We start from the raw sequence: 25,998 nt of genomic DNA, 5'->3' as shown, positions 1-25,998 counted from the left end.
ATACAATCTGTTTTCCTGAATGCTGTAACTGGGATATCGCAACTCTGTAAAGAGAGACTAAAGCTGGCACTGGTCCCTTTATTTCCATGGGCAAACGACCCAATGGCCATATCAGGCAAGGGCCATGACAAATCTTGATCTGCCTTTATTAATATGGCAGACAGTGTGATCCATCATGGAACGTGTATACTGGATAGTCTGCACTTGGTCTACATGTCAAATGGGTACGATGCCAATTAAAGACCCAACCATGTTTCTCTTGCCCAGGACCATTCAGCCATCAAGCCTGCTCTGCCATTTAATACAATTATGGCTGATCAGACATTTCAATGCCTTTTTACACCCACTGTCCCCATAACCCAGCAAACGTAACCTTTGCATTTAACACACAGGAAAATCCTTAGCTCTTCCCTCTCCCCTGATTGGCACATTCTTCATTCACTCTTTTGCACTTACAGTGGTTAGCATGAACGCATGGTCCATCTTTATTAAAACCCATCTCATAGAGTGCAAATCAATCATAGAATCATACAGTGCAGAAGGAGGCCATTTGGCCCATCGAGTCTGCACCGGCCCTTGGAAAGAGCACCCTGCATAAGCCCAAAACTCCACCCTACCGCGTAAGCCAGTAACACTCTAAAGGAGCAATTTAGCATGCTTAATTCACCTAACCTACATATCTTTGGACTGTGGGAAGAAACAGTCATGGGGAGATAGTGCAAACTCCACAGTCACCCGAGGCCGGACTTGAACCCGGGTCCCTGGAGCTGTGAGGCAGCAACGCCAACCACCGTGCCAACGTGCCGCCCATCTGGTTCACTGATGCTCTTTGGGGAAGGAAATCTGCCATCATCTGGCCTACATGTGACTCTGGAGTAATATAGTTAAACTGCCCTCTGCAATAGCTTAGCAAGCCATTCAGTTTAAGGGCAAGTAGGAGTGGGCAACAAGTGCTGGCCTTGGAGGTTGATGCCTACAACCCATAGGTTACACTTGGTAGGAGTGGTGTTTACACGCCCCAATGATCTGCACTTGGCTGTGTTAACCAGTGGAACTGTTAACCAGTGGAACTGAGCAGAACCTGCATTCAAATGATAGGCAACAACATGAGGGCCGAATGGCTTCGCTCCACGCTGTAAACTGAATCCAGGAACTGGGTGTTATCGTTTATTAGTGAAGGTGTGACCAGGGTGTTGAGCTTCAGGAACCATTTGCTTACATACTTCAGATCGGAATTAGATGATAAGGTGGTTAAACTTTGGGTTTAGTTCAAACATTTTGCGCTCTCTCTCTTCACTCAGGCGCTTTGCCAGCTAGCTAGTGACGCGGTGTCTCCAAGTTCAACGTTAAATATTCAGTGGGAGCCTGCATCACAGGAGCTTCCATGTGGCTTAGGCGCTGAAACTTTCTGCCCCAAACCCTCGGTGGAGGAGATTGTGCAGAGGGATGCGGACCAAAGGAGGGGCAGCTTGAGAGGTGCCCGGGAGGACTTCCCTTTTCCTCGGCCACTTTTCCAGTTCGGTGCCGCTGGTCAGAATGTGAGCAAGAGGAAAGGGGGAATTACACACACAGAGGGTTCTCCCAGATTGGGGAGCAGCAGCAGCCATGCCCGCACTCAGAGCTATCAGTCTGCAGTCCCTGCTGCTAGCCGTCTGGATCTTACACAGGACAGCAGGTAAGGTGGAGCAGGACCCCTGGGTGGGGAGCGGGGGCTGGGCAGTGGGCGTTGGGGAGGGAGAAGTGGAAGATTTGGGGTGGGGGATATTGAGGTGGGAGATTAGGGATGGGCGATTTGGAGGGGTTGGGGGATTTGGAGGGGGTTGGGGGTGGGGGGATTTGGAGGGGATTGGGGGTGGGGGGATTTGGAGGGGGTTGGGGGTGGGGGGATTTGGAGAGGGGTGGGGTGGGGGGATTTGGAGGGGGTTGGGGGTGGGGGGATTTGGAGGGGATTGGGGGTGGGGGGATTTGGAGGGGATTGGGGGTGGGGGGATTTGGAGGGGATTGGGGGTGGGGGGATTTGGAGGGGGTTGGGGGTGGGGGGATTTGGAGGGGGTTGGAGGTGGGGTTTGGGGGTGGGGGATTTGGAGGGGGTTGAGGGTGGGGGGATTTGGAGGAGGGTGGGGGGATTTGGAGGGGGGTGGGGGGATTTGGAGGGGGGTGGGGGGATTTGGAGGGGGGTGGGGGGATTTGGAGGGGGTTGAGGGTGGGGGGATTTGGAGGGGTGGGGGATTTGGTTGGGGGTGGGGGGATTTGGAGGGGGATGTGAGGGGGGATTGGGGGATGTGAGTGGGGGGGATTGGGGGATGCGAGGGGGGATTGGGGGATGTGAGGGGGAGGTTGGGGATGTGGGAGGGGTTGGGGGATGTGGGGGGGGTTGGGTGGCGAGGTTGGGTGGGGGGGCTGTGGGATGTGAGGGGAGTTGGGGGATGTGTGGGGAGGAAGGTTAAAATGAGATTAAGAAATGAGACATTTCAAAGTCTGAAGACAAAAATCCCCAGTGAGAAGCTGCACGGGATCCGAACTTTCAAGAGTGGTAGAGAAGGTGGACCCCCCCCCCCCCCACTGGCAGTGTGTTGGACCCCCCCCCCCCCCCCCACTGGCAGAGTGTGTTGGACCCCCCCCCCACTGGCAGAGTGTGTGGGACCCCCCCACTGGCAGTGTGTGTGGGACCCCCCCACTGGCAGTGTGTGTGGGACCCCCCCACTGGCAGTGTGTGTGGGACCCCCCACTGGCAGTGTGTGTGGGACCCCCCACTGGCAGTGTGTGTGGGACCCCCCCCACTGGCAGTGTGTGTGGGACCCCCCCCCACTGGCAGTGTGTGTGGGACCCCCCCACTGGCAGTGTGTGTGGGACCCTCCCACTGGCAGTGTGTGTGGGACCCCCCCACTGGCAGAGTGTGTGCCCCCCCCCCACTGGCAGAGTGTGTGTGCACCCCCCCCCCCACTGGCAGAGTGTGTGGGACACCCCCCACTGGCAGAGTGTGTGGGACCCCTCCCCCCACTGGCAGTGTGTGTGGGACCCCTCCCCCCACTGGCAGTGTGTGTGGGACCCCTCCCCCCACTGGCAGTGTGTGTGGGACCCGTCCCCCCACTGGCAGTGTGTGGGACCCCTCCCCCCACTGGCAGTGTGTGTGGGACCCCTCCCCCCACTGGCAGGGTGTGTGGGACCCCTCCCCTCACTGACAGGGTGTGTGGGACCCCTCCCCCCACTGGCAGGGTGTGTGGGACCCCTCCCCCCACTGGCAGGGTGTGTGGGACCCCTCCCCCCACTGGCAGTGTGTGTGGGACCCCTCCCCCCACTGGCAGTGTGTGTGGGACCCCTCCCCCCACTGGCAGTGTGTGTGGGACCCCTCCCCCCACTGGCAGTGTGTGTGGGACCCCTCCCCCCACTGGCAGTGTGTGTGGGACCCCTCCCCCCACTGGCAGTGTGCGTGGGACCCCCTCCCCCCACTGGCAGTGTGCGTGGGACCCCCCCCCTCACTGGCAGAGTGCGTGGGACCCCTCCCCCCACTGGCAGTGTGCGTGGGACCCCCTCCCCCCACTGGCAGTGTGCGTGGGCCCCCCCCCCCACTGGCAGAGTGTGTGGGACCACCTCCCACTCTCCCCCCCCCCCCCCCCAAGCCCCCACCCCCCTGTGTTTAAATCCTGTTCACAAAGCGGAATGTGCATTTCAATGTGGAATCTGAGACTGTCGCTTCCCACCGGGAGACAGTATCCTCCAGCAGCACAGAGTAAGCTGGACTGTGGACATTGATTTTAAGGGTGGGTATTGCAGAGTCTAAAGGTTATAGTAGAGGCTTCGGGAGTACTGGGCCCGGCTGAGCGGGCCAATACTGGGCTCTCCCTCTCTCTCCGCATTTGGGGAATATTCTGCTGGGTTATACAGACCTGCCGCTGACAAAAGTAGAAAAACTGGAGTGAGAAATTGGGACTTTAAAATCTTCCAATTTCAAAAGAGTGGCCGCACCGCTTTGGGGAGTATTTAATTTGAATGTGCTAACTTGCCTGCTGTGACTGTGTTTTCCTCCCCCAGCTGGAGTGGGCACACGGGCTTCTCTCTTTGCCCATTCTGTGCCCTTCCTCTGGTTCAGAGGGGTTTCTGTGCTGCCAGTTCTGAGTGCAGTGGGAAATGTGCCGCAGGTCAGTGTGGAGAAAGCAGCCCACCCCCGGGTGTGGAGACCAGGGAGACCCTCTGCTCTTTGGGGGCTTTGCTTTACTGCGGTTAACCGGCTGCTTCTCTGCCCGGCTGATATTTCATTGACCTTTCCTCGCCACGGTGCTTGTTCTGTATCTGGCCGGCTGGATGCTGCTGGGAGCTATTGAGAAATAAAAGGCAGTTCCCTCCCCAGGCAGGGCATGTTGGTGTGCTGCAGAAAACGGGAATGTATCCAGTTGTCTGACTACTGGAAGTTTGTGTGGTCCCTAATAGAGTGACTGTTAGTCTGTTGTAATTAATTTTTACTCGGGACGTGGGCGTCGCTGGCGAGACCAGAATTTCGTGCCCAACCCTAATTGCCCTTGTGAAGGTGGTGATGTGCTGCCTTCTTGAAACGCTGCAGACTGTGGTGTAGGTACACTCCCAGTGCTGTTAGGGAGGGAATTCCAGGATTTTCTCCCAGCCACGGTGAACTATATTTCCAAGTCAGGGTGGCAAGTGTCTTGTAGGGGAAATTCTAGGTGGCGGGGTTCCCGGTATCTGCTGCTTTTGTCCTTCTAGATTTACACAATGTACAGTGCCATTCGGCCCATCGAGTCTGCACCGGCTCTTGGAAAGAGCACCCTACCCAAGGTCAACACCTCCACCCTATCCCCATAACCCAGTAACCCCACCCAACACTAAGGGCAATTTTGGACACTACGGGCAATTTATCATGGCCAATCCACCTCACCCGCACATCTTTGGACTGTGGGAGGAAACCGGAGCACCCGGAGGAAACCCACGCAGGTTTGCACCGAATTAATGAGCCTCTATGGTGTTGCAAAACAAAGGTTAGGAGGGGTTATTGGGTTACGGGGATAGGGTGGAAGTGAGGGCTTAAATGGGTTGGTGCAGACTCGATGGGCCGAATGCACTATATGTTCTATGAGAATCATATTTGATTCGAAACATTAGCTCTGCTTCTCTCACCACAGACGCTGCCAGACTGACTTGAGGTTTCCCTGCGATTCCTCTTTTTATTTCAGCTTTCCAGTATCTGCAATATCTTGCTTTTATCTGAGCATTTCAGGTCTGTGACCTTTCTGTTGAAGGATCGCAGACCGCAAACAAAAACGCCAACTTTTGTTTTATCTCCAAAGACGCTGCGTGACCTGTTGGCTATTTCCAGCATTTTCTGTTATTCCAGATTCCCATCAACTGCAATATCTTAAGTTTGCCGAAGTATTTTCCCTCTGGCAGAATAGCGAGTACAGAACAATCAAGTTCGACATGAAGTCAAAAATACATTAGTTGTGGAGCTGTGTATGACCATAAAAGGGTTCAATTAGAAGCAATGAGGAAACAACTAATATACAAATTCTGCATAGCTTGCTGAGCAACACTTCAGTGGGGGCCAAATGGAACTCCATGGAGGGTATGATGCTGATAGCATGAAAGTTAGTTACTTTTCTGAAATCAACAAGCTCAGTCTAAATAAATATGACCCTAAACCTTTGAAAAAACAAATTAGGAAAAAAAATAAACAGGGCAAATAATCCCGGCACGGAGATAGGAAAAGAGGTTTGGAATGAATATTTAAGAAATCCCTCAAAAAGTAAAAGATTGATCAGAAATACAAAAAGAAAGCTGGATAAATATTACAGAGGCTGAGCAAATCAGTAAAAATAAATATATTTTCCCATATTATAATACAAGAGGACAGGCAATAAAGTGCTTTGAAGGGTTTTTCTACGTTGAAGATGTTATTTTAATGTGATTTATTGTCGAAAACCTAAATATATGTAAATATTTGAAACCGAATATGAATGCAAGTGGTAAGTATCCTTCCTTCAACTTGATAAAATGGGAAGTGACCAAATGATAAAATGGATTAAAATATACATTTTTGAAACAGAAGGGCCGGCAAATGCAGAAATGAAATGAAAATCGCTTATTGTCACGAGTAGGCTTCAATGAAGTTACTGTGAAAAGCCCCTCGTCGCCACATTCCGGCGCCTTTTCGGGGAGGCTGGTACGAGAATTGAACCGTGCTGCTGGCCTGCTTTAAAAGCCAGCGATTTAGCCCAGTGTGCTAAACCAGCCCCTGACTCTAGGTCCACAGCAATGTGGTTGACTCAAAACTGCCACCCCCCTTCGCCCGAACTAGGGATGGGCGATAAGTCCAGCTGGTCCCATAAAAGAATGAGTGAAATACATGGCCACTGCCTCAATGAAGTGATGACACGGGGTAAATACAGGGAAGTCCCATGTTGACTTCTAAAAGGTATTTGACGAAATCGCACAAAGTGGCTGCGAGCTAAGTGTTAGTGATCCAGACTAAAATCTGAAAATGGGTAAATCATTGACCAAAGGGTTGGGAAGAATGAGTGTCTGTGAAAGGAATTATGTCAGGGCAGCTAGGGATTTGTGTTGAGCCCATTCCATTTCCAAATTTAAACAAGTGACCTGGATTCGGAAACTGAATACAAAGTGGCCAAGTCTATGGATCATGCTAAAGGAAGAGATGCGGTGAATTTAAGCTGCTTGGAAATTATCGGAAGAGTTGGATAAATAGATTAGGGAGAAAAATGGCCGATGTAATTTAGGTGGAGTAAATGAAATTTAGTGCTGACAAATGTGAAATACTGCATTGTAAAGGAAGAAAAGCTAAATAAACTGATTTATTCTCTAAACGGTGTTGCAATAGCTGACGAAGAAGCTGAAAGAGATCTAGGATTCTTAGCCTTAAAAAAAATATTTATGGGATGTAGGTGTCGCTGGTTAGGCTGCATTTATTGCCCATAGCTAGTTGTCCTTCAGAAAGTGGTGGTGAGTTGCCTTCTTGAACCTCTGCAGTCCTTGAGGTGTAGGTACATCCACTATGCTGTTAGGGAGGGAGTTCCAGGATGTTGCCCCAGTGACAGTGAAGGAACAGCGATATATTTCCAAGTCAGGATGCTGAGTGACTTGGACGGGAACCTCCAGCTGGCGGGGTTCCCAGGTATCTGCTGCTCTTGTCCTTCTAGATAGTAGTGGTAATGGGTTTGGAAGATGTTGTCTAAGGAACCTTGGTGAGTTACTGCTGTGCATCTCGTAGATGGTGCACACTGTTCGTCGGTGGTGGCGGGTTTGAATGTTTGTGGAAGGGGGAGCAATCAAGTGGGCTGCTTTGTTCTAAGTAAACTTAGCACTTAGAAAAAGATTATTATTAGGAAAATGTGAATTAAGGGAAAAGGCCAAGAAATTTTTCTTTATACAAAAATCGATCAACACATGGGGCTGACATTCAGGAAAAGTAGTGGTGAGGAGAAACCAAACTCCTGAATCTTGTGAAGAAACAATTGAATGCTGCAATGTGGTGAGTTTAGGATCTTTCTGGCTGAATGAGCCAAGGTGGGCTGAACGGGCTTCCTCATCTCTGTTCTTTACTGAGGTAAATCATAGAAGGGGAAGTGACCAAATTATGAAATCAAATTTAAGTGTACAGGAAATACATTTTCAAAACTTTGCTGTAAATAATACAATTGGTGAGCAATTGACACTTTAGGAACATCAGTCACATAGGTACATTGGTGTGTTGAGCTGAAGCATATTATTGGGACAGTGTAGAAAGAGCGCCACTCTGTTTCTATCTTGTGCTGTACCTGACGGACGAGCATCTAATGGAAAAGTGTAAAGGATCCTTCACTCAATAACCTGTGCTATATCTGAGCGGTGAGCGTGTGTCAAGCAGTGTAGTTGGAGCTTTAATCTGCATCTTGATTAGGGCTGTACCTACCCTGCCAGTGCTTGATGCGGACATGAAATATCTAAAATAGAACGTACCCCATTTCCTGCATTGACATTCACACAACATTCATCTTTGAGAGAGGAAAGAAAATGCCCCAAATTCTTGTAGAGCACTTTCCAAAGGCAATTCTGTGTATTCAACTACATCATTAAGTTCACAATAATGTTTAGCTTTTACAAATAAATAGTTAGTAACAGCTGCAATCCATTATGTGCTGTAATTGACTCTCTGACTGGGTGCACTGAGCGCTGTTACTCATTATACACATTGTCCTGTATGACTCTTTAATTTGGCTAAAAGTTGCAGAGGCAATTATTTAGTTTTAGATCCCAACCTTTTAAAGTGACAGTAACCCAGTAATTGTGGGGTGACCAGGGATACATAGAATTCCTACAGTGCAGAAGGAGGCCATTTGGCCCATCATGTCTGCACTAACCCTTCAAAAGAGCACCCTCCCTAGGCCCAATCTCCTGCCCTATCCCTGTAGCCCCACCTGACCTTTGGACACTTAAAGGGCAATTTATCATGGCCAATCCACCTAACCCGCACATCTTTGGACTGCTGGTACATCCAGATCTGGTAATGGTAACCTTGCCTGAAGGTTTCATTAATTGCTCACAGTGATCTGTGGGGTTGTCATTCTTGGAGGTTCTTTCTGGTTGCACTTGAGGCCTTGTCATTGATGCAATGGGACTGCACAGTAGGAAGAAACTGGAGCATCCAGAGGAAACCCATACAGGCATGTGGAGAATGTGCAAACTTCCATAGTTACCCAAGGTTGGAATCGAACCTGTGAGGCAGATATGCCAACCACTGTACCACCGTGCCACGACAAAGGAGACTGTCATAACCTGAGGTTAAGCAGATCATGGGACGCTTATAGACTGGGAGAAATACTCACTCCCCCACTGAGAGGCAGGGGCCCCTTCTACATCCTGTATAAAACCAGAGGGCCATGAACTGTGAGCTGGATTCCTGTCATGGAATAATTGCTCTATACTCTTGTTTTGTTGCATTAAACCTTTTTCCTTTGACTTGACCACAACATACTAGCGATGAGGAGTAAAACCTGGTACCTGGATCAGGGCGTGCAGACCACTCCAGGGCAGATCAGTGCCAGCCCCTGGAAATGTGGCTGCATACTTCCCCACATCTCACAGGGGCCACAGTCTGCCCTCGTCACGAGTGTTGGATCTCGGTGCTCTGCTTGTGTTTGCTCTTGCTGAGGGGCCTGACGACAGACTGGGTGGGTTGACCCCAACGATCAGTCTGTGGCCGGCGTTCACCCAGGGCCGGGGTCCGGGCTAACCATTTAGGAGATCCGGAGGAGGTGGAAGAGCTCCCTTTTGACAATGTCTCGAGTAGCCCCCATCATTGTTCCCATCCAGGTAAATGGCCATCCGTTGCAAATGGAGCTAGACACTGGAGCAGCGGTGTCGGTGGTAGTCTTTAAAACTTTTGAAGATATTCGAAGGTAGCACGAGTCGGGATCTATCTAAGACTACAGTTCATCTCGCTTCCTATACTGGAGAACAACTACACATTGCTGAAACGACTAAGTTCCCATAGTGTACAGTCACCAGGTGGCCCAATTACCATTAATAGTGGTTAATGGGGATGGGCCTAGTTTGTTGAGCTGCGATTGGCTCCGTCATTTACACTTAGACTGGAGCCGAATTCTATAGGTCGGCTTGGGCCATTTATGTGCTGTTTCGGTGAAGTTTCCCAAAGTATTCTGCCCAGGACTCTACGCCATTAGAGGGACAGTTGCAAGGATTCACATTGACCCCTCTGACCCAGCCTCGATTTTTATGGGCCCACTCTGTTCCGTACACCTTATTTGACAAAGTTAATTTGGAGTTGGATCGTCTGGAAGCATTGGAGATAGAATCATAGAATTTACAGTGCAGAAGGAGGCCATTCGGCCCATCGGGTCTGCGCCGGCTCTTGGAAAGAGCACCCCACCCAAGCCCACACCTCCACCCTATCCCCATAACCCAGTAACCCCACCCAACACTAAAGGAAATTTTGGACACTAAGGGCAATTTAGCATGGCCAATCCACCTAACCTGCACATTTTTGGAGATAATCCGGCCTGTTCCTTTGGGTGATTGGGCCATTCCGGCTGTTGCTGTCCTCAAGCCAGACGGCTCAGTCCGCATTTGTGAGGATTATAAATTAACCGTGAATACCGCTTACCGCCTGGAAAAATATCTGCTTCCACGGAAAGAAGATCTTTACGCCAAACTGACCGGTGGCGTTACATTCACAAAATTAGACATGAGCAACGTGTTTCTGCAGCTGCCGTTGGATGAAGCCTCGACGCGTTATACCACCATCAACACCCAACGGGGTCTATTTGAATTCACACATTTGCCTTTTGGGGTGTCTTCTGCAGGTGTCATTTTTCAGTGCACCGTGGAAAGTGTGTAAGTAGATTGCGGTGAGCAGTCGTTTATCCGGATGATGTTTTGGTCACCGGCATCTCGGAAGAGGAACATCTGAAAACTCTGGAGGCTGTGTTCCGCAGGTTCTCCAATTTTTTGACTGCGTCAAGAGAAATGCGTTTTTAATGGACGTGAAGTGGTCTACCTGGGGTACCTGTCAACTGGACAGAGCTGGTGGGAAAGGTGAAGACCATCCAAATGGCTCCGGCTCCCACCAACACCACGACTCGGAGGTTGTTCTTAAGCCTCATTAATTATTATGGAAAATATGTTATTCTGGCCCCTTTACATTCTCTTTTGAGGAAAAACTCCGAACGACATTGGGGCCCCGAGCAGGAAGCTGTCGTCCGCGAATAAAGAGGCGCCTGACAACCTTGGGCTTGCTGATGCCCTATGACCCTCAAAAACTATTGATTGTCACCTGTGATGCCTCCCCATATGGGATCGGAGCAGCATTGGCGCATCAAATGCCGGATAGCGTGCCCTATTGCCTTTGCTTCCAGGATCCTGTCAGCCGCTGAGCACCGCTATGTCCACATCGAGAAAGATGACTTGCCGGTGATCTGCGGCGTCATGAAATCCCATCAATATGTGTACGGACGGCATTTCATAATCACCGACCACAAACCTCTGCTGGGCCATTTTAAAGAAGGTGAGGCCATTCCGCCCATAACCTTGGCTCAAATCCTCTGGGTCCTCTGCTATTTGTGATTTTTATCAATGACTTGGATGAGGGGGCTGAAGGGTGGGTCAGTAAATTTGCTGATGATACCAAGATTGGTGGAGTAGTGGATGAGGTGGAGGGCTGTTGTAGGCTGCAAAGAGACATTGATAGGATGCAGATGCAAAATGGCAGATGGAGTTTAACCCTGGTAAGTGCTAGGTGATTCATTTTGGTAGAAAAAAATTTGAATGCGGATTACAGGGTCAACGGCAGGGTTCTGAGGAATGTGGAGGAACAGAGAGATCTTGGGGTTCATGTCCACAGATCTCTGAAGGTTGCCACTCAAGTGGATAGAGCCGTGAAGAAGGCTTATCGTGTGTTAGCGTTTATTAACAGGGGGCTTGAGTTTAAGAGCCGCGGGGTTATGCTGCAACTGTACATGACCTTGGTGAGACCACATTTGGAGTATTGTGTGCAGTTCTGGTCACCTCACTATAGGAAGGATGTGGAAGCATTGAAAAGGGTGCAAAGGAGATTTGCCAGGATGCTGCCTGGTTTGCAGGATAGGTCTGATGAGGAAAGGTTGAGGGAGCTAGGGCTTTTCTCTTTGGAGCGGAGGAGGATGAGAGGCGACCTAATAGAGGTTTATAAGATGATGAGGGGGATAGATAGAGTGGATGTTCAGAGACTATTTCCTCGGGTGGATGTAGCTGTTACAAGGGGGCATAACTATAAGATTCAGGGTGGGAGATATAGGAGGGATATCCGTGGTAGGTTCTTTACTCAGAGTGGTTAGGGTGTGGAATGGACTGCCTGCTGTGATAGTGGAGTCGGACACTTTAGGAACTTTCAAGCAGTTATTGGATAGGCACATGGAGCACACCAGAATGGCAGGGAGTGGGATAGCTTGATCTTGGTTTCGGACAATGCTCGGCACAACATCGAGGGCCGAAGGGCCTGTTCTGTGCTGTACTGTTCTCTGTTCTATGTTCTAAATCTAATGTTGCCGTTGCTACTAGCGGCTTCTGAATACACGTTTGGTCACCCAGATTTCCCACGCCGGTGCACTGAGTGGCCTGCCGTTGTCCTCGGAGTCGGTGCCTCCCCGCTGTGTCGACGGATTGTTGGCAGTATTAAATTTTATGGATACTCTTCCTGTCACAGCCTCACATATTCGCGAATGGACGCTAAGGTTACCCTTCTTGGCGAAGCTGTGAAACGTCGTCCTCATTGGAGGCATTGGAGTCACTGCAGATCAGTTATCTGGGAAGCTGAATGCCTTCACCACCAAGTTAAGTGTTGAAGATGGGACCTTACTCTGGAGATCCCAGGTGATGATCCCTGTGAAAGGTCGGTCGTTAGCTTTTTTTTTATAAATTTAGAGTATCCAATTCTTTTTGTCCAATTAAGGGGCAATTTAGCATGGCCAATCTACCTACCTGCACATAGGGTGAGACCCACGCAGACACTGGGAAAATGTACAAACTCCACACGGACAGTGACCCAGGGACGGGATGGAATCCGGGACCTCGGCGCCATGAGGCAGCAGTGCTAACCACTGCGCCACCGTGCTGCCCTTGGTTGCTAGTTTTAAGTGACATCCATGAACCCATCCCGGGGTCTCACAGATGAAGATGTTAGCTCGGAGATGCACCTGGTATGGACACAAACATCGAGACGGTAGCCCGCCAGTGTGACGTTTGCCAAGAACATCAAAGGCTCCCCGCCTTACGGCCTTCACCTGTGGGAATAGCCTGGCCGTCCTTGGGCCTGTGCCCATATCAAAATAGCCGGTCTCTGGGCTCGATGTTTCTTCTGCTAATCAACGTGCACTCCAAGTGGGTGGAAGTCCACCGAATGCCGACTATCATCACGGCAATGACAATCGAGAAACTCCACCTCTCCTTCTCCACCCATGGATTCTGGAGGTCCTCGTGTCCAATAAAGGGCCTTTATTCGTGAGCCAAGATTTTTGGGCATCCTTGTGTTCCAACGGAGTCCGTCATGTCAGGACAGCCCCCTAAGATCCGGCGTCGGACGGGTAGGCCAAGCGGACTGTACAGACCCTGAAGCAGGGTTTGAGGAAACGGGGCACTGGCTCATTGGATACCAGGTTGGCCCACCCTCTCCCCATTACAGGCATTGCCCCCGCCAAGCTTCTGATGGCCCGGCATCCACGGACCAGATTAGGGTTGCTGTTGCCCCACATAGGGGTGAGGGTGCTAAAGGCACAGGATCTTCAGACCACGGTTCCACATTCAAAGCATCCAGTTCGTGTTTTTGTCCCGGGGGTGAGATTTACGTACGTAACTATGCTCAGGGTGACCATTGGCTCAAGGGCTCTGTCCTGCGGTGGGACTCGTATCACCTGCAAGTGGGGTGCCCACAAGTGAGTCGCCACGTGGACCACCTTATAGCCTGGCGCCTGTAGACCGCTCCTCTGACAGCCCTGCGGGCCCTGTCGGACCCCTACGACGTCTCCTCGTCGCTGTGCCACCTGGCAGCCATGCTGTTCTCCCCAACGTCGGACTCCTCTGATTCAGAGAACGACCCGACTCCCCCGGTACAGGGCCTGCCCTGCCGACACCACAGTTGCCCGAAATTCCCCACCAGTCTGGATGGAAGAGGCGTACCCCACTCCGCTACTCATTGTTGCACCCTCCTCCATCTGTCACCGTTAAGAGACTCCGGCATCCGCTCCTGCCTCCCCATCTCAGCGCAGTAGTGTGTGCGGTGGCGCCGCCACGGACTCTGGGCGGGGTGGAGAAATGTCATAACCTGGGGTTAAGCAGGTCATGGGACGCGAATGCGGCTGGGGGAAATACACCCCCCCCCCCCAACCTCCCCGCCCCCAGCGGCGGGGTGCCCCTTCTACACCCTGCATGAACCCAGAGGGCCGTGAACAGTGAGCTGGGCTCACTGTAATAGAATAACTGCTCTGTACCCGTGTTCTGTTGCATTGAACCTTTTTTCCTTTGACTCCACCTGTTGGGCTCAGTGTGTCCTCCTTTTCAGACTTCCTCATCGAGGTGGTGCGAAGTAGATTGCATGTATTGGGAGTGCCTGTCTTTGATCGTCTGTGTAAGTAGTGAGACTGTCTCAGATTGAATGAATCATGTATTATTGTGCATCAAGTACAATAGAATCACTTCTTGTGTATTTACGTACTGCTTGGGGCCAAATATAAATCTTTTGTGTCGCTGTTAGTCAGCCTCGCTATCAGCTCGTGTTACCATCGAATCTAGTTTGCGTGTCCCCACTTGGAATGCTGGCTACCACATTTACTCATTGTTCCACATTTCATTTTGATTTCATTAAATCACAGCTGCGAGGTTTGCATTTCTTTGAGCCAGTCTGCAAAACTTGAACCAATCAATAATATGATGATGCAGCTGCGCAGTGTGGTGCCAGGCTAGAATTATTTTTTCATGTGGCGTAGCTGGTTCATCCAGCATTTATTGCCCATCCCTAGTTGCCCTTCACAAAGTGGTGGTGGGCTGTCTTCTTGAACCGCTGCAGCCCCTGAGGTATAGGTAGACAGTGATGTCAGGGAGGGAGTTCCAGGATTTTTCCCCAGCAATAGTGAAGGAATGGCAATATATCTCCAAGTCAGGATGGTGAGTGACTGGGAGGGGAACCTCCAGGTGGTGGGGTTCCCAGGTATCTGCTGCTCTTGTCCTTCTAGATAGTAGTGGTTGTGGGTTTGGAAGGTGCTGTCTAAGGAATCTTGGTGAGTTACTGCAGTGCATCTTGTAGATGGTGTACACAGCTGCCATTGTTCATCGGTGGCAGAGGGTTTGAATGTTTGTGGAAGGGGGAACAATCAAAACGGGCTGCTTTGTCCTGTATGGTGCCGAGCTTCTTGTGCATTGGAGCTGCAGTCATCCAGGCAAATGGAGAATATTCCACTGCACTCCTGACTTGTGCCTTGTAGATGGTGGACAGGTTTTGGGGGGGGGGGGGGGGGGGGGGGGGGGGGGTCAGGAGGTGAGTAACACGCGTAGAATTCTTAGCCTTTGACCTGTCCTGGTAGCTACAGTATTAATGTGACTAGGCCAGTTCAATACATGTTCATGTTCAGTTAATATTATATAAATGCATAAAAGTAAGAAATCTGAATCAGTAAAGCACAGGAGTAATCAGAGAATAGAATCATAGAGACCCTACAGAAGGAGGCCATTCGGCCCACCAAGTCTGCACGACCCTCTGAAAGAGCACCATACCTAGGCCCATGCTCTATCCCGTAACCTCACCTAACCTTTAGACACTAAGGAGAAATTTAGCATGGCCAATCTACCTAACCTGCCCATCTTTGGACTGGTGGTACATCCAGATTTTGTAATGGTAACCTCGTCTGGAGGTTTCTTTAATTGCTCACGGTGATTGGTGGGGTTACTATTCTTGGATATTATTCCGAGTTGCATTTGGGATCTTGTCCTTGATGCAATGGGACTGCATAGTGACTGAGGAGCTGGAATGGATCTGATTTGTCCTCAGTTACGATTCACCATTGCGTCTTTGTGTGTAATAACTTCATATGAACCTGGTTTCAATCACATCCTTGTCACCTCACTTTGTTGCCATGCATCTTCTGTGAGATCCTGGTTGCAAACTTATTGGCCTAACTAAACGTGACAATGCTGTATCTGCATTTTCTATTGTGCATGTTGCCCATATTCTCTTGTAGCTTTAAAAGATGCTCTCTCATTTCTGAGAGAGTAGAATGGGTATGAGTAGGTAATTTGGTATGCACTGGTCTGCCAAATATAAGCTCAGCAGTGATGGAATACTTACACAAAGATATTCTGAGATGTAACATTTCAATATTGTCTTGGTTGTCTACATTTGAGAATTAGAGATTGCACCATTCAAATCATTCATTCGGCTAGGCCTTTAGAGCTCGGGTAATGAGGAGAAGAAGTAGGGTGATCGATAGTCAACTTCTCACACATATTCTTTAATGGCTTACCAATAAATTGTGGACCGTTATCCACAATGATATCTCTATATAAACTGAAAATAGCAATTAGAGTGTGCGCGACAATTGAATAATCGGGTACTTGGTAAAGTATTCAATGATGATGATGTAGTCCGTACCATGGACATGAAAGAGGTCAAATGGGTAGGAGCGTCATGAGGAATCAATGGCTCTTTGTGCTGACTTGGCAGATGCTCTTCACAAGCCTCGCATACTCGGCCAAAAGACTGTCTTGCTTTGAGTTTTTTTCCATTCGATCCATGTCCATTTGTGAGTGATAACGTTGTTGAAGAATATCAAGTCATAAGATTCTGGCATGGTGACCTGCCTGCCTTTAAAAATGACTGTCCGGAAGATGCCTATCTCATCCTAGTAAGGCCAAAATGGTCTTGCGTGTTTGTGGGCATGCTGAATTGAATCGGGCTGCCCTTCTGTGATGGTTTTACAGTTTCTGCAATGGGGAATCTTTCACCATTTATTCTTGTAGTTGCAGGCATGAGCGCACCAGATCAGTTGACGGATTTGCATTCCCCCACAAGCCTAACTTTATAGCTTCCTTAAAACTGACAGTTTGTTGAAATATTCTGGATATTTCAAAGAGATAAAGGTTGTTTCAGATGTAGATCTGCCTCATGATGTACTAATTCCATGTGCAAAGTCGTGGTACGCTGGTAGACCTGCAATCGCTAGGCCTTTACTCTCCACAATGCATAATATCTGTAATCCCCAGAAGATTGATTGGACTTGCATTTCAGGACTATATTGGTCTTGTACACGAAATGAGTGAACCGTTGTATGCCAGAAGCTGTGCAATAGTGGGTTTCACCGCACCATTCCATGTCTGTTGATATTCGCTTTTAGAATTTGCAAGGGTAGCATGTTGGCACTTGCCCCGTGTCAGTCTTGACCAATAATAAATAGTTACCAACATTCTTCGGACAGGTCATTTGAATCACACTCTGGATGGTGTGATGGTGTCGGATGGTGTGATGGTGTCTATGTTTTCTGCAATATTGACAGTGTAAAACCTGTGGTCACTGCTCTTCATCTCATCGTGCACATCAACATAATTTTCTGGTCTGTCAGTTTCATGCACATATTTCTGATGGGATACCCGGATAGTCATCCGTAATGCTTTACCATCCGTTGTGTATGGTCTGTTTGGATCAGTGCACAGCTCTTTGAAGCTGCATCAGCTTTTCCTCTAGTTCACTGCTGCCGCCAATGACCTTTTCGGCCACATAGTTTGCAGAATAGATGTAAAGCTGGGCATTTCCTTGCTGTCTGCATTTGGCCATGCCTTCCACATGTCTTGCCAGGTTTGGATGCGCTGGTGAGTACGTCAACAATCTGGGTTGTACTTGGGATCTGTAAGCTTCGTCAACCTTCGAGCATCTTTTCATACTTGCGTCCATCCTTGAGTGGTTCTTCATATGTTTTGGGCTTTTCTAACAGATCGCTCTGGAACGCTTCCATGGGAATGGATGTGATCACCAACTCCACAGTTCTGTCTGCTAGCTCTGCATTTGAAAAATCACAGGGCGTTCCATTTTCTCTGCATCTACTGATGAAATGATCCATGCATGCTGCAGGCCATCGTTGAAATGACATGGACTCTCCTCGATGAATATAGAAGTTTAACCTGATTCTCAACCAATCTTCCAATGCAGCCACATTTCTGGGGGGGGGACCTTCAGCTCCTCTGCTGTCAATCCTGATATGTTCACCCTGTATAGACCTTCATTCCCAATTGCTTGGCTAATCTTTATGGTTTGCTTGTCTGGTTCAAGCTTATCTGGTTGAAGGAATCGGAGCTCCTGCTGTTGAAGAAAAATGTTGAATTTGGATAGTATGTCAGCGGCATCCCAACTTAGACTGGGGAATTTTGTGGCATTTTGACAATATGGCTATGCCTTTGACCTTTCTCCTTGTTTTATTAAATTGAATGTTCAGCAATTCATGATAATCGCAACCAATCTATTTTTATGATGGCTTTGTTTGTATTTTATTGTTTGCTTGTTTGTTTCTCTATCACTTGCCATTGATCCAGCCCACATCCAGTCACTCACCTTTCCCAACAAAGCTAACTGGGGCTTAGTCCTCTCGAACAGTACTGTCCCACTGACTGAAATGACAAGCTATGCATTGCAATTTCACCATGAGGGATCCCTCTGCTTACCAGCTGGTTGTTTGAGCATTATCTCTAGCACTGCCTTCAAAGCTTTTCTGAGCAGTCACCAATGCTTCAATTTCAACACTGCAAACTCATTACCGACTGACTAAAGCGTGAAGGGTCGTCTCATGCCCTGTAGCACGATCTAAGGCTGTTCACGTTATCAAACCTGTACGCATCTTGCTGCTGCTGAGCATATGCCACGTTATATTGATATAAAAGCACCAATCACTCATTAGGGATTATGTAAACATGTTGTGGGTTCATTTATTTAGACCAGGCATATATGAACAGTTATACAAAGGTAGAATAAAAAGCTTGAAGAAATCAGCAGCAGTGCCGTACTGAGACTGGGGGCACGATCTTCTGGCTTCACTGCACTGGAAAAGCATCTTGCTGCGGCACAAAGTGGCCAGTGAAAGCCGGAAGACCCCGCTCCCGGGATCCACCCGGCTCGCAGCGCCTCCCGAGATTCAACGCAATCTCGTGAGACGTTGCTCAGAGAATCTTGCCCGCAATGGGCTGGATCACCTTCTGGCAAATCTGTGAGGCAGTGAGCCTTCTTCTAATGTGCAGATTCCTGAGGTACCTGAGGCTTTGGGTTTCAATTACTTCCCCACAAACGGGGACCAGACATAACTGCACTCGTGGGTGTCTCCAAGGGGGTCAGAGGCCACCAGCTGCATGCCTTTTGGTACCCTGGCACTGCTGGTGCCACCTGGGTACCCTGGCAGTGCCAGCTTGGCACATTGGCAGTGCCAGCCCTTCACCCTGGCAGTGACACCTGGGTGCCATGCTGGCACTGCCAAGGTGCCCAGGTGGCACTTCCAGCTGGTGGGGCATTGCCAGGGCACCAGGTTGGCACTCCCAAGGTGCCAAGATAGCATCTTTTTCACACGCATGATTGGCAGGGCACCAGGGTGTTGGGAGGGGGTGCGAGTGAGGGAAGGGCCAGGGGACACTCCCATGTTGCGTTCGGGCTGGGGGGGAAGTAATTTTTTTTGTGGACCTCAGAGATCGGGACACCGTTTACAAATGGCATCCCGACTTCACACTACACTGGGCAGTTCCGGTGAACGGAGCTCCCCGTTGTAAAACAAACAGGGCTGTGTGCAGCCTCAGCTGCACGTTTGCCGTTTCGGCCCCTTATTCAACACGAGTAGCGGCGAATAGCCACTTGTTTCTTGGCACTGCAAGTGCCGGGAAACACGCACCCAAATGCGCTCGCTAAGGAACTTTGGTCCCTTTTAGGAAGATCGCGTCCTGGATCACCTGCTACATTTCCCTTCTAGCAATGTCATGCTGGCATCTCTTAAAAGATATATTACAACAGTCACAGTCTCTCTTCTGCTTCTAATAGTATGCAAACATGCAGATTGAAATAAGTTTGAATTTATATAGCACCTTGCGCAACCTCAGGTCATCTCAAAGTGCCTCACAGTCAATTAAGTGCTTTTGACCAGGCAGTGAGTGTTGTAAGCAAGCAGGCAGCAAATGTATGAACAGTCGGGTCCCACAAACTGCGATGAGATAAGCAGCCAGGTAATCAGTGTTATTAATGGTGGGTGAGGGATAAATGTTGGCCAGGATAGTAAGAGAACTGAATTATAAACAGAAAATGCTGCAAACGTTCACCAAGTCTGGCAGCATCTGTGGAGCGAGAGTTAACACGTCGGTTCTGATGCTGCTTTCCCAGTCCTAGTATTACTTGCTTCGAAGAGTAGAACATTTTACTCAAAGAACTTGCGGCCTACCTTTCTATTTTGTCCTTTTGAACCCTAAGCCGCACCTGATGGTTTGATGGTGCAGACTCGATGGGCCAAATGGCCTCCTTCTACACTGTAGATTCTGTGAAAAGGATGAACAATGGCAACTACAGGGTAATTAATAGGAAAGTGTCACCTCCCATGCACCAGCTTACCCCATTAAGGCAGAGGGAAACTAGAGCAAGTAAAGCCAGTCAGATAGCGGTCTCTATTTCAATTGCATTGACTATTTGATATCAGAGTTATTTTTTTTTTTAATTTATTCATGAGCTGGGGGAATTGCTGACCAGACAAACATACATTATCCATTCTTTATTGCCCTTGAGAAGGTTTGGTGAGCCGTTTTCTGGAACTGTTGAAGTCCATACGGTGCCACTCACAGTGCTGTTAGGGAGAGAGTTCCAGGATTTTGACCCAGCGACAGTGAAGGAACAGCGATTATAGTTATAGTTCCAAGTCAGGATCACGTGTGACTTGAAGGGAAAATTTGAAGATGGTGATATTCCCATGGCATCTGTTGCCCTTGTCCTGGTAGAGGTCTCGCGTTTGGAATGCGTTGTCGACGAACACTTCGCGAGTTGCTGCAGTGCATCTTGTCGATGTGACTACTGCCGCCACTGTGCCTGGAGGAAGTAAATGTTGAATGTGGTGAAACGGGTGCCAATCAAGTGGGGCTGCTTTGTTCTAGCGAGTGTCAAGCTTTCTTGTGTATTGTTGGAACTGCACTCATCCAGGAAAGTGTAGAGTATTCCATCACAATCTTGACTTTTGCTTTGTCGACAGGCTTTGGGGAGTCAGGCAGTGAGCTACATGCTGCAGAATTCCCAGCTTCTGATCTGCCCTTGCAGCCACAGTATTAATATGGCTAGTCCAGTTCAGTTTCTAGTTAATGGTAACCCCCCCAGAATGTTGATAGTGGGGGATTCAGCGATGGTAATGCCATTGAATGTCAAGGGTTGATGGTCAGGTTCTCTCTTGTTGCGCATGGTCACTATCTGCATAACTATTTCAGATTATTTATTTACAATACACTTAACGCATAAAAATGGTTAATTGCGCAAAACACAAGTTATTGAGGAAAGGGGAATAGATGGACTAACAGAATTGTGTTTCGCGCATACCATATCAGTTTAAGTCAATGGGGCTCATTCCTACATTTCAGGAAAGATATTGGATGAACTGTGAAAAATACTTCCTTCCACTGAGCACATCACAAGGTTTATTTCATTTCCCAGACCATTAAAATGGGGTTGGTGACGTTTCTCATGCGAGGTTACCGATTTGATTGACAGCTGAATCTGCCAATACCCAACACAACGAAGGCAAGGTCAACAGTCAGGTTCTTGGCTTCCTCTCAGATTAAAACAAAGGCATTCTACTCGAGTTTGAATTTGAAAACAGTTGGGAATGCTTCCGTTGTCTAATCAACCCACAAGAAATGAAGACTAAGTGCGGTGATTGGCCCTTTACAGGCAACACTGCAGAGCAAGGGTCACCTGGTCTGGGTGACCAATTGGGACTCAGAGCGGGGAATCACCCCAGAGGGAGGAGTTCTCCTAGTGCAGATGTATTTTGTAATTAGCTGCCAACATGCAGATCTTGTAGATGACTTGTAAATAAATTCCTTTATGTTCTACTAATAAAGTCTCCGAAAGTGCCTCATTACAGCTAACAAATGGACATACATGTCTTCTAAGAAAAAGGTTGTGAGTAAGCTCCAACGATTGCTAACAAATAAAAATTGATTTTGAGGGTTAATGGGGAAAAGTGACAACTTAGCATTTTCCATATTGTGTTGGGCAGCACGGTAGCATTGTGGTTAGCACAATTGCTTCACATCTCCAGGGTCCCAGGTTCGATTCCCGGCTTGGGTCACTGACTGTGTGCAGTCTGCACGTTCTCCCCGTGTGTGCGTGGGTTTCCTCTGGGTGCTACAGTTTCCTCCCACAGTCCAAAGATGTTCAGGTTAGGTGGATTGGCCATGCTAAAATTGCCCTTGGTGTCCAAAATTGCCCTTAGTGTTGGGTGAGGTTGCTGGGTTATGGGGATAGGGTGGAGGTGTGGACCTTGGGTATGGTGCTCTTTCCAAGAGCTGGTGCAGACTCGATGGGCCTAATGGCCTCCTTCTGCACTGTAAATTCCATGATAAATTACTGAGAACCTCACCCTGTTTAGTTGTATATTTTATATCTGGTCCTTATCACTCGAATGTTTATGAGACTACTTTGGCAAATCTGGGAGAAATGCATTTGGGGCAAGTGCAGGATTACATGAGATGAAAGGATCACTCGGAACAAAAAGGTCTTCACTATCACATGACTAGATAACTGGGTAGTCAAGGTGAACACACAATTTGCTTAAGGTGACACCTACGATCATTCGTGCAAAACAACATTTCTAACATTCCCACTGCACCCAGAATCTATTCTGATTGTTTTTTCAATACGTCATCCTAAAACGCCTCCTGTTTATCCCTTTCGCATCACTGAACTGCCAGCTTTCTTCCCACATCCCCATTGAGAACAGAAAATGAAGCAATGTTTTTAACCTTTCCCCAGTGGCAATCCCTTTTCCAGATCTTAATCCCATTTCTTTCAAAGATGTTAATTGGACACAAATCAACTCTCCCAGAATCTTATTCCTTACCCATTATGCTGCTGGGGAAAAAAAGTTTCATCTAAATGCTAATCGAGGCTTGTGAAATTTGTTCTTATCATTGCCCAACCCCCACCAGTCCCGCATTTCTGTCCAGGTTGTTTACTTTCATCTCTTCCTCACTCTTTTTATCATCTTATAAATCTGGATCATGTCTTCAGCCCCTGGGGCCTCACGGTAGCATGGTGGTTAGCATCAATGCTTCACAGCTCCAGGGTCCCAGGTTCGATTCCCGGCTGGGTCATTGTCTGTGTGGAGTCTGCACGTCCTCCCCGTGTGTGCGTGGGTTTCCTCCGGGTGCTCCGGTTTCCTCCCACAGTCCAAAGATGTGCGGGTTAGGTGGATTGGCCATGCTAAATTGCCCGTAGTGTAAGGTTAATGGAGGGATTGTTGGGTTACGGGTATACGGGTTACGTGGGTTTAAGTAGGGTGATCATTGCTCGACACAACATCGAGGGCCGAAGGGCCTGTTCTGTGCTGTACTGTTCTATGTTCTATGTCTCAACTCAGTATTCTCTCCAGCTTAGTCACCGGAACGTTCATTGTATCTTAGTTAGGACAAAGCAGCCTGATTGGTGGGCAACCCATCCAACCACCTTAAACAACCACTCCTTCCACCATCTGTGTGCCGTAGTTACAATCTACAAGATGGACTGCAGCAACTTGCCAAGGCTCCTTGGTCAGCATCTCCCAAACCCACCACCTCTGCTGCCTTGAAGAGTTCAGGCAGCAGGTGTATGGGAACACCATCACCTGCAGGGTCTCCACACACCATCCTGACTTGGAAATATATCGCTGCTCCTTTAACGGCACTGGGTCAAAACCCCATGTAACTGCACTATTGGTGCTCAAGGCTGGGCAATACATTTGGGCCTTGCCCTGTGACACACAAATCGCAAGGACAAATAAACCCCCCCCCACAAAGGTCTGAAACCACTTTCTAACTCCTACCTCGTGCATCAGTATCCTTTTGGAGGTAAATCGTCTGTCATACTCCAGAATTGGAGCCATGATTGATCACGAAGAGTGTCAGGATAACATGTCCTGACTTGTAACCCAAAGCTTCACGGGATAACTCTCACATCTCAATGCTTGAATACATGAGTCATTTGTACCACTTGTCTATAGAATCGTGAATTTTGCAAACAGCAAAGTTAATCCACAATAAAATGTGAAAATGCTGGAACGGCCAGCAGGTCAGGTAACATTTGAGCAGCAAAGGTAGGATGGGATTTTCCAGCCTACCGTCCACACGGCGTATTTCCCGGTGGCGGAAGGGGGCCAGGCCAGGCCAGCGGGCGGGATCTTCCTGTCCCGCTGATGTCTACAGGGATTTCCCGCGCCCCGCACCCTCCATTGCCGGGGAATGTGTCACATGGGGGGGGGGGGGGGGGGGGGGGGGGGGGGGAGGGGGTGTGGTCACCATCGATGGGAACGAATGGAAAACTTCAGACTTTTGGGGGGAATTTTCTCGCCGTTCTTGCGAGTGGGATCTTCCGGCCCCACCGAAGGCGATCCCCCCCGCTGCGGATTTCCCGACTGCTGGGATGGATTCAATGGGAAATCCCATTGACAGCAGTGGGACCAAAATATCCCGCCACGGCCAACAGTGACCCGCTTCCCATCATTGGGAAACATGCCGTGGGGGGCACGGAGAAAATCCCCCCCCTCTTTCCATGTTTCAGTTCAGTGGACACTGATGCCTTTATCCTAATTTAACCTATTGTTTTCTCCTCTCTCTCAGGGGCTGAGCACTCTATAGATGATGCACAGGGAGATCTGCTCTTTTTGATGGACAGTTCTGGGAGCATCCTGCCGTACGAGTTCACCCAATTGAAAATGTTTGTTGTTGATTTATTGGAGCCATTCACTATAAGCCCCAGCGATGTGCAGGTCAGCTTCATGCACATTAGTGACAACCCCATGGTGGAGTTTCCATTCAATAAGTACACGTCGAGCACTGATCTCCAGCGGGCTCTTCAGAGCATGGATCAGAAACTGGGAGACACCAATACCGGCAAGGCATTGACTCATGCCAAAGACACCATGTTCACACAGAAAACTGGTGCCAGAGCAGATGTTCCGAAGGTCCTGGTGTGGCTAACAGATGGAATTTCATCAGATGATATATCGGAGCCCACCCAGATCCTCAAGGACCTCGGGGTTACAATTTTCATTGTTAGCACAGGCAGGGGCAATTATATTGAACTGAAGGCTGCAGCTAGTGAACCATCAGAAAGGCGCCTCTATTACGTGGATCCAGATGATATAGATGTTATCACTGAGGAGCTGCGTAACGAAATTCTAGGTACGTCACTCTTTCAGCCATTTTTTCCAAGCAACTGTTTTCATCCGGTATGTTCCTCAAGTCCCCATATCTTCACTATCTGTAACCAAGTGGTGCAGAATCAGCTCTCAGGGCTGTGTGTGCGCAATTCAGTGTGTGTGTGTGTGTGTAGTTTTACAATAGAGGGAGACCAGGTCCCGGGAATCCAGTGCTAGACACATTTTGGTGGTTGCAGATGACCTTCATGCCTTGCACGGTTCTCTATCAACGATGGTTTTTGTATTGAAGGTCATGTTACAGGTGGAAATACCTCGTACCAGGCATAAAATGTTTTATTGTCTTGTCACTATCCGTGGTGAGTACGGCGTAGACACCATAAAGCAGCCTTGTGGAAGTTACCAAGTAGCCTTTATTAACATTGCTGAACCATGTACATATTTATACTAGCGGGTATAGGTATGGAGCGGGCTCCATTGCATGTCGTCGCAAGTTTCCATCTAGGCTGGAATATTCTGTCCTAGCTCTACACTGCTGACCTAAGGTCTAGGTCAGGTGCCTTCTTACATCAGTGGCAGGCAGTACAAGGTTTACCCTTAATGCACCAGATCCTTCTACTGCATACAACAAGACTTCTTGGGTTCTTCAGTGGGCTATTGATGTATTTTTGGGCAGTTTTTGTACCAGCCCGTGACTGGAACAGCTTCTCAAACTGAGCACGGGGATTATCCACGCTGCAGGAAATGCAGGATCGACCGCAGACAATTTCTTATATGGAGGAGTAACAAGGAGCTTTTACTTGTTTAAAACATTAATTGAATTGTGCACGTTTAGTTCATCTTCAATCCTGTGATTGTACTGCTTTGTAAAAGTACACAAATCAACCTATTCAGGACAACATCTCCCACTAAAGCATTCAAATAAACACATTTATTAAAAATAACCATGTTGGGAAATATTTCTGTGCAAAGTTGTGGAAAGAACTAAGGAGGAATGCTACCTCTGTACCATTTGTTTTACATAATTCACCATTCTAAAATAATTTGAGTGCAGTATCAGCTAATTTAAATGTTATATCCCAATTTCAAAATGTTATCAGGAGCG

The 25,998-nt window shown here is 48.6% G+C and overlaps 1 protein-coding gene across 1 annotated transcript in view; it reads left to right on the top strand.

Moving 5' to 3' along the window:
• Positions 1 to 1,332: 1,332 nt before the first annotated feature.
• Positions 1,333 to 25,998, top strand: part of vwa1 (von Willebrand factor A domain containing 1) — a 63,208-nt gene continuing 38,542 nt past the window's right edge. The window contains exons 1-2 of the mRNA XM_038821710.1: positions 1,333 to 1,675; positions 24,355 to 24,918. Of these exons, the coding sequence (XP_038677638.1) occupies positions 1,606 to 1,675; positions 24,355 to 24,918 (634 nt within the window). The 5' untranslated portion in view covers positions 1,333 to 1,605. The remainder of the gene's footprint in view (positions 1,676 to 24,354; positions 24,919 to 25,998) is intronic.

The sequence above is a fragment of the Scyliorhinus canicula genome, chromosome 16 (genome assembly GCF_902713615.1).
Source record: "Scyliorhinus canicula chromosome 16, sScyCan1.1, whole genome shotgun sequence".
Lineage (NCBI taxonomy): Eukaryota > Metazoa > Chordata > Chondrichthyes > Carcharhiniformes > Scyliorhinidae > Scyliorhinus > Scyliorhinus canicula.
This window is presented reverse-complemented; position numbering and strand designations above follow the sequence as displayed.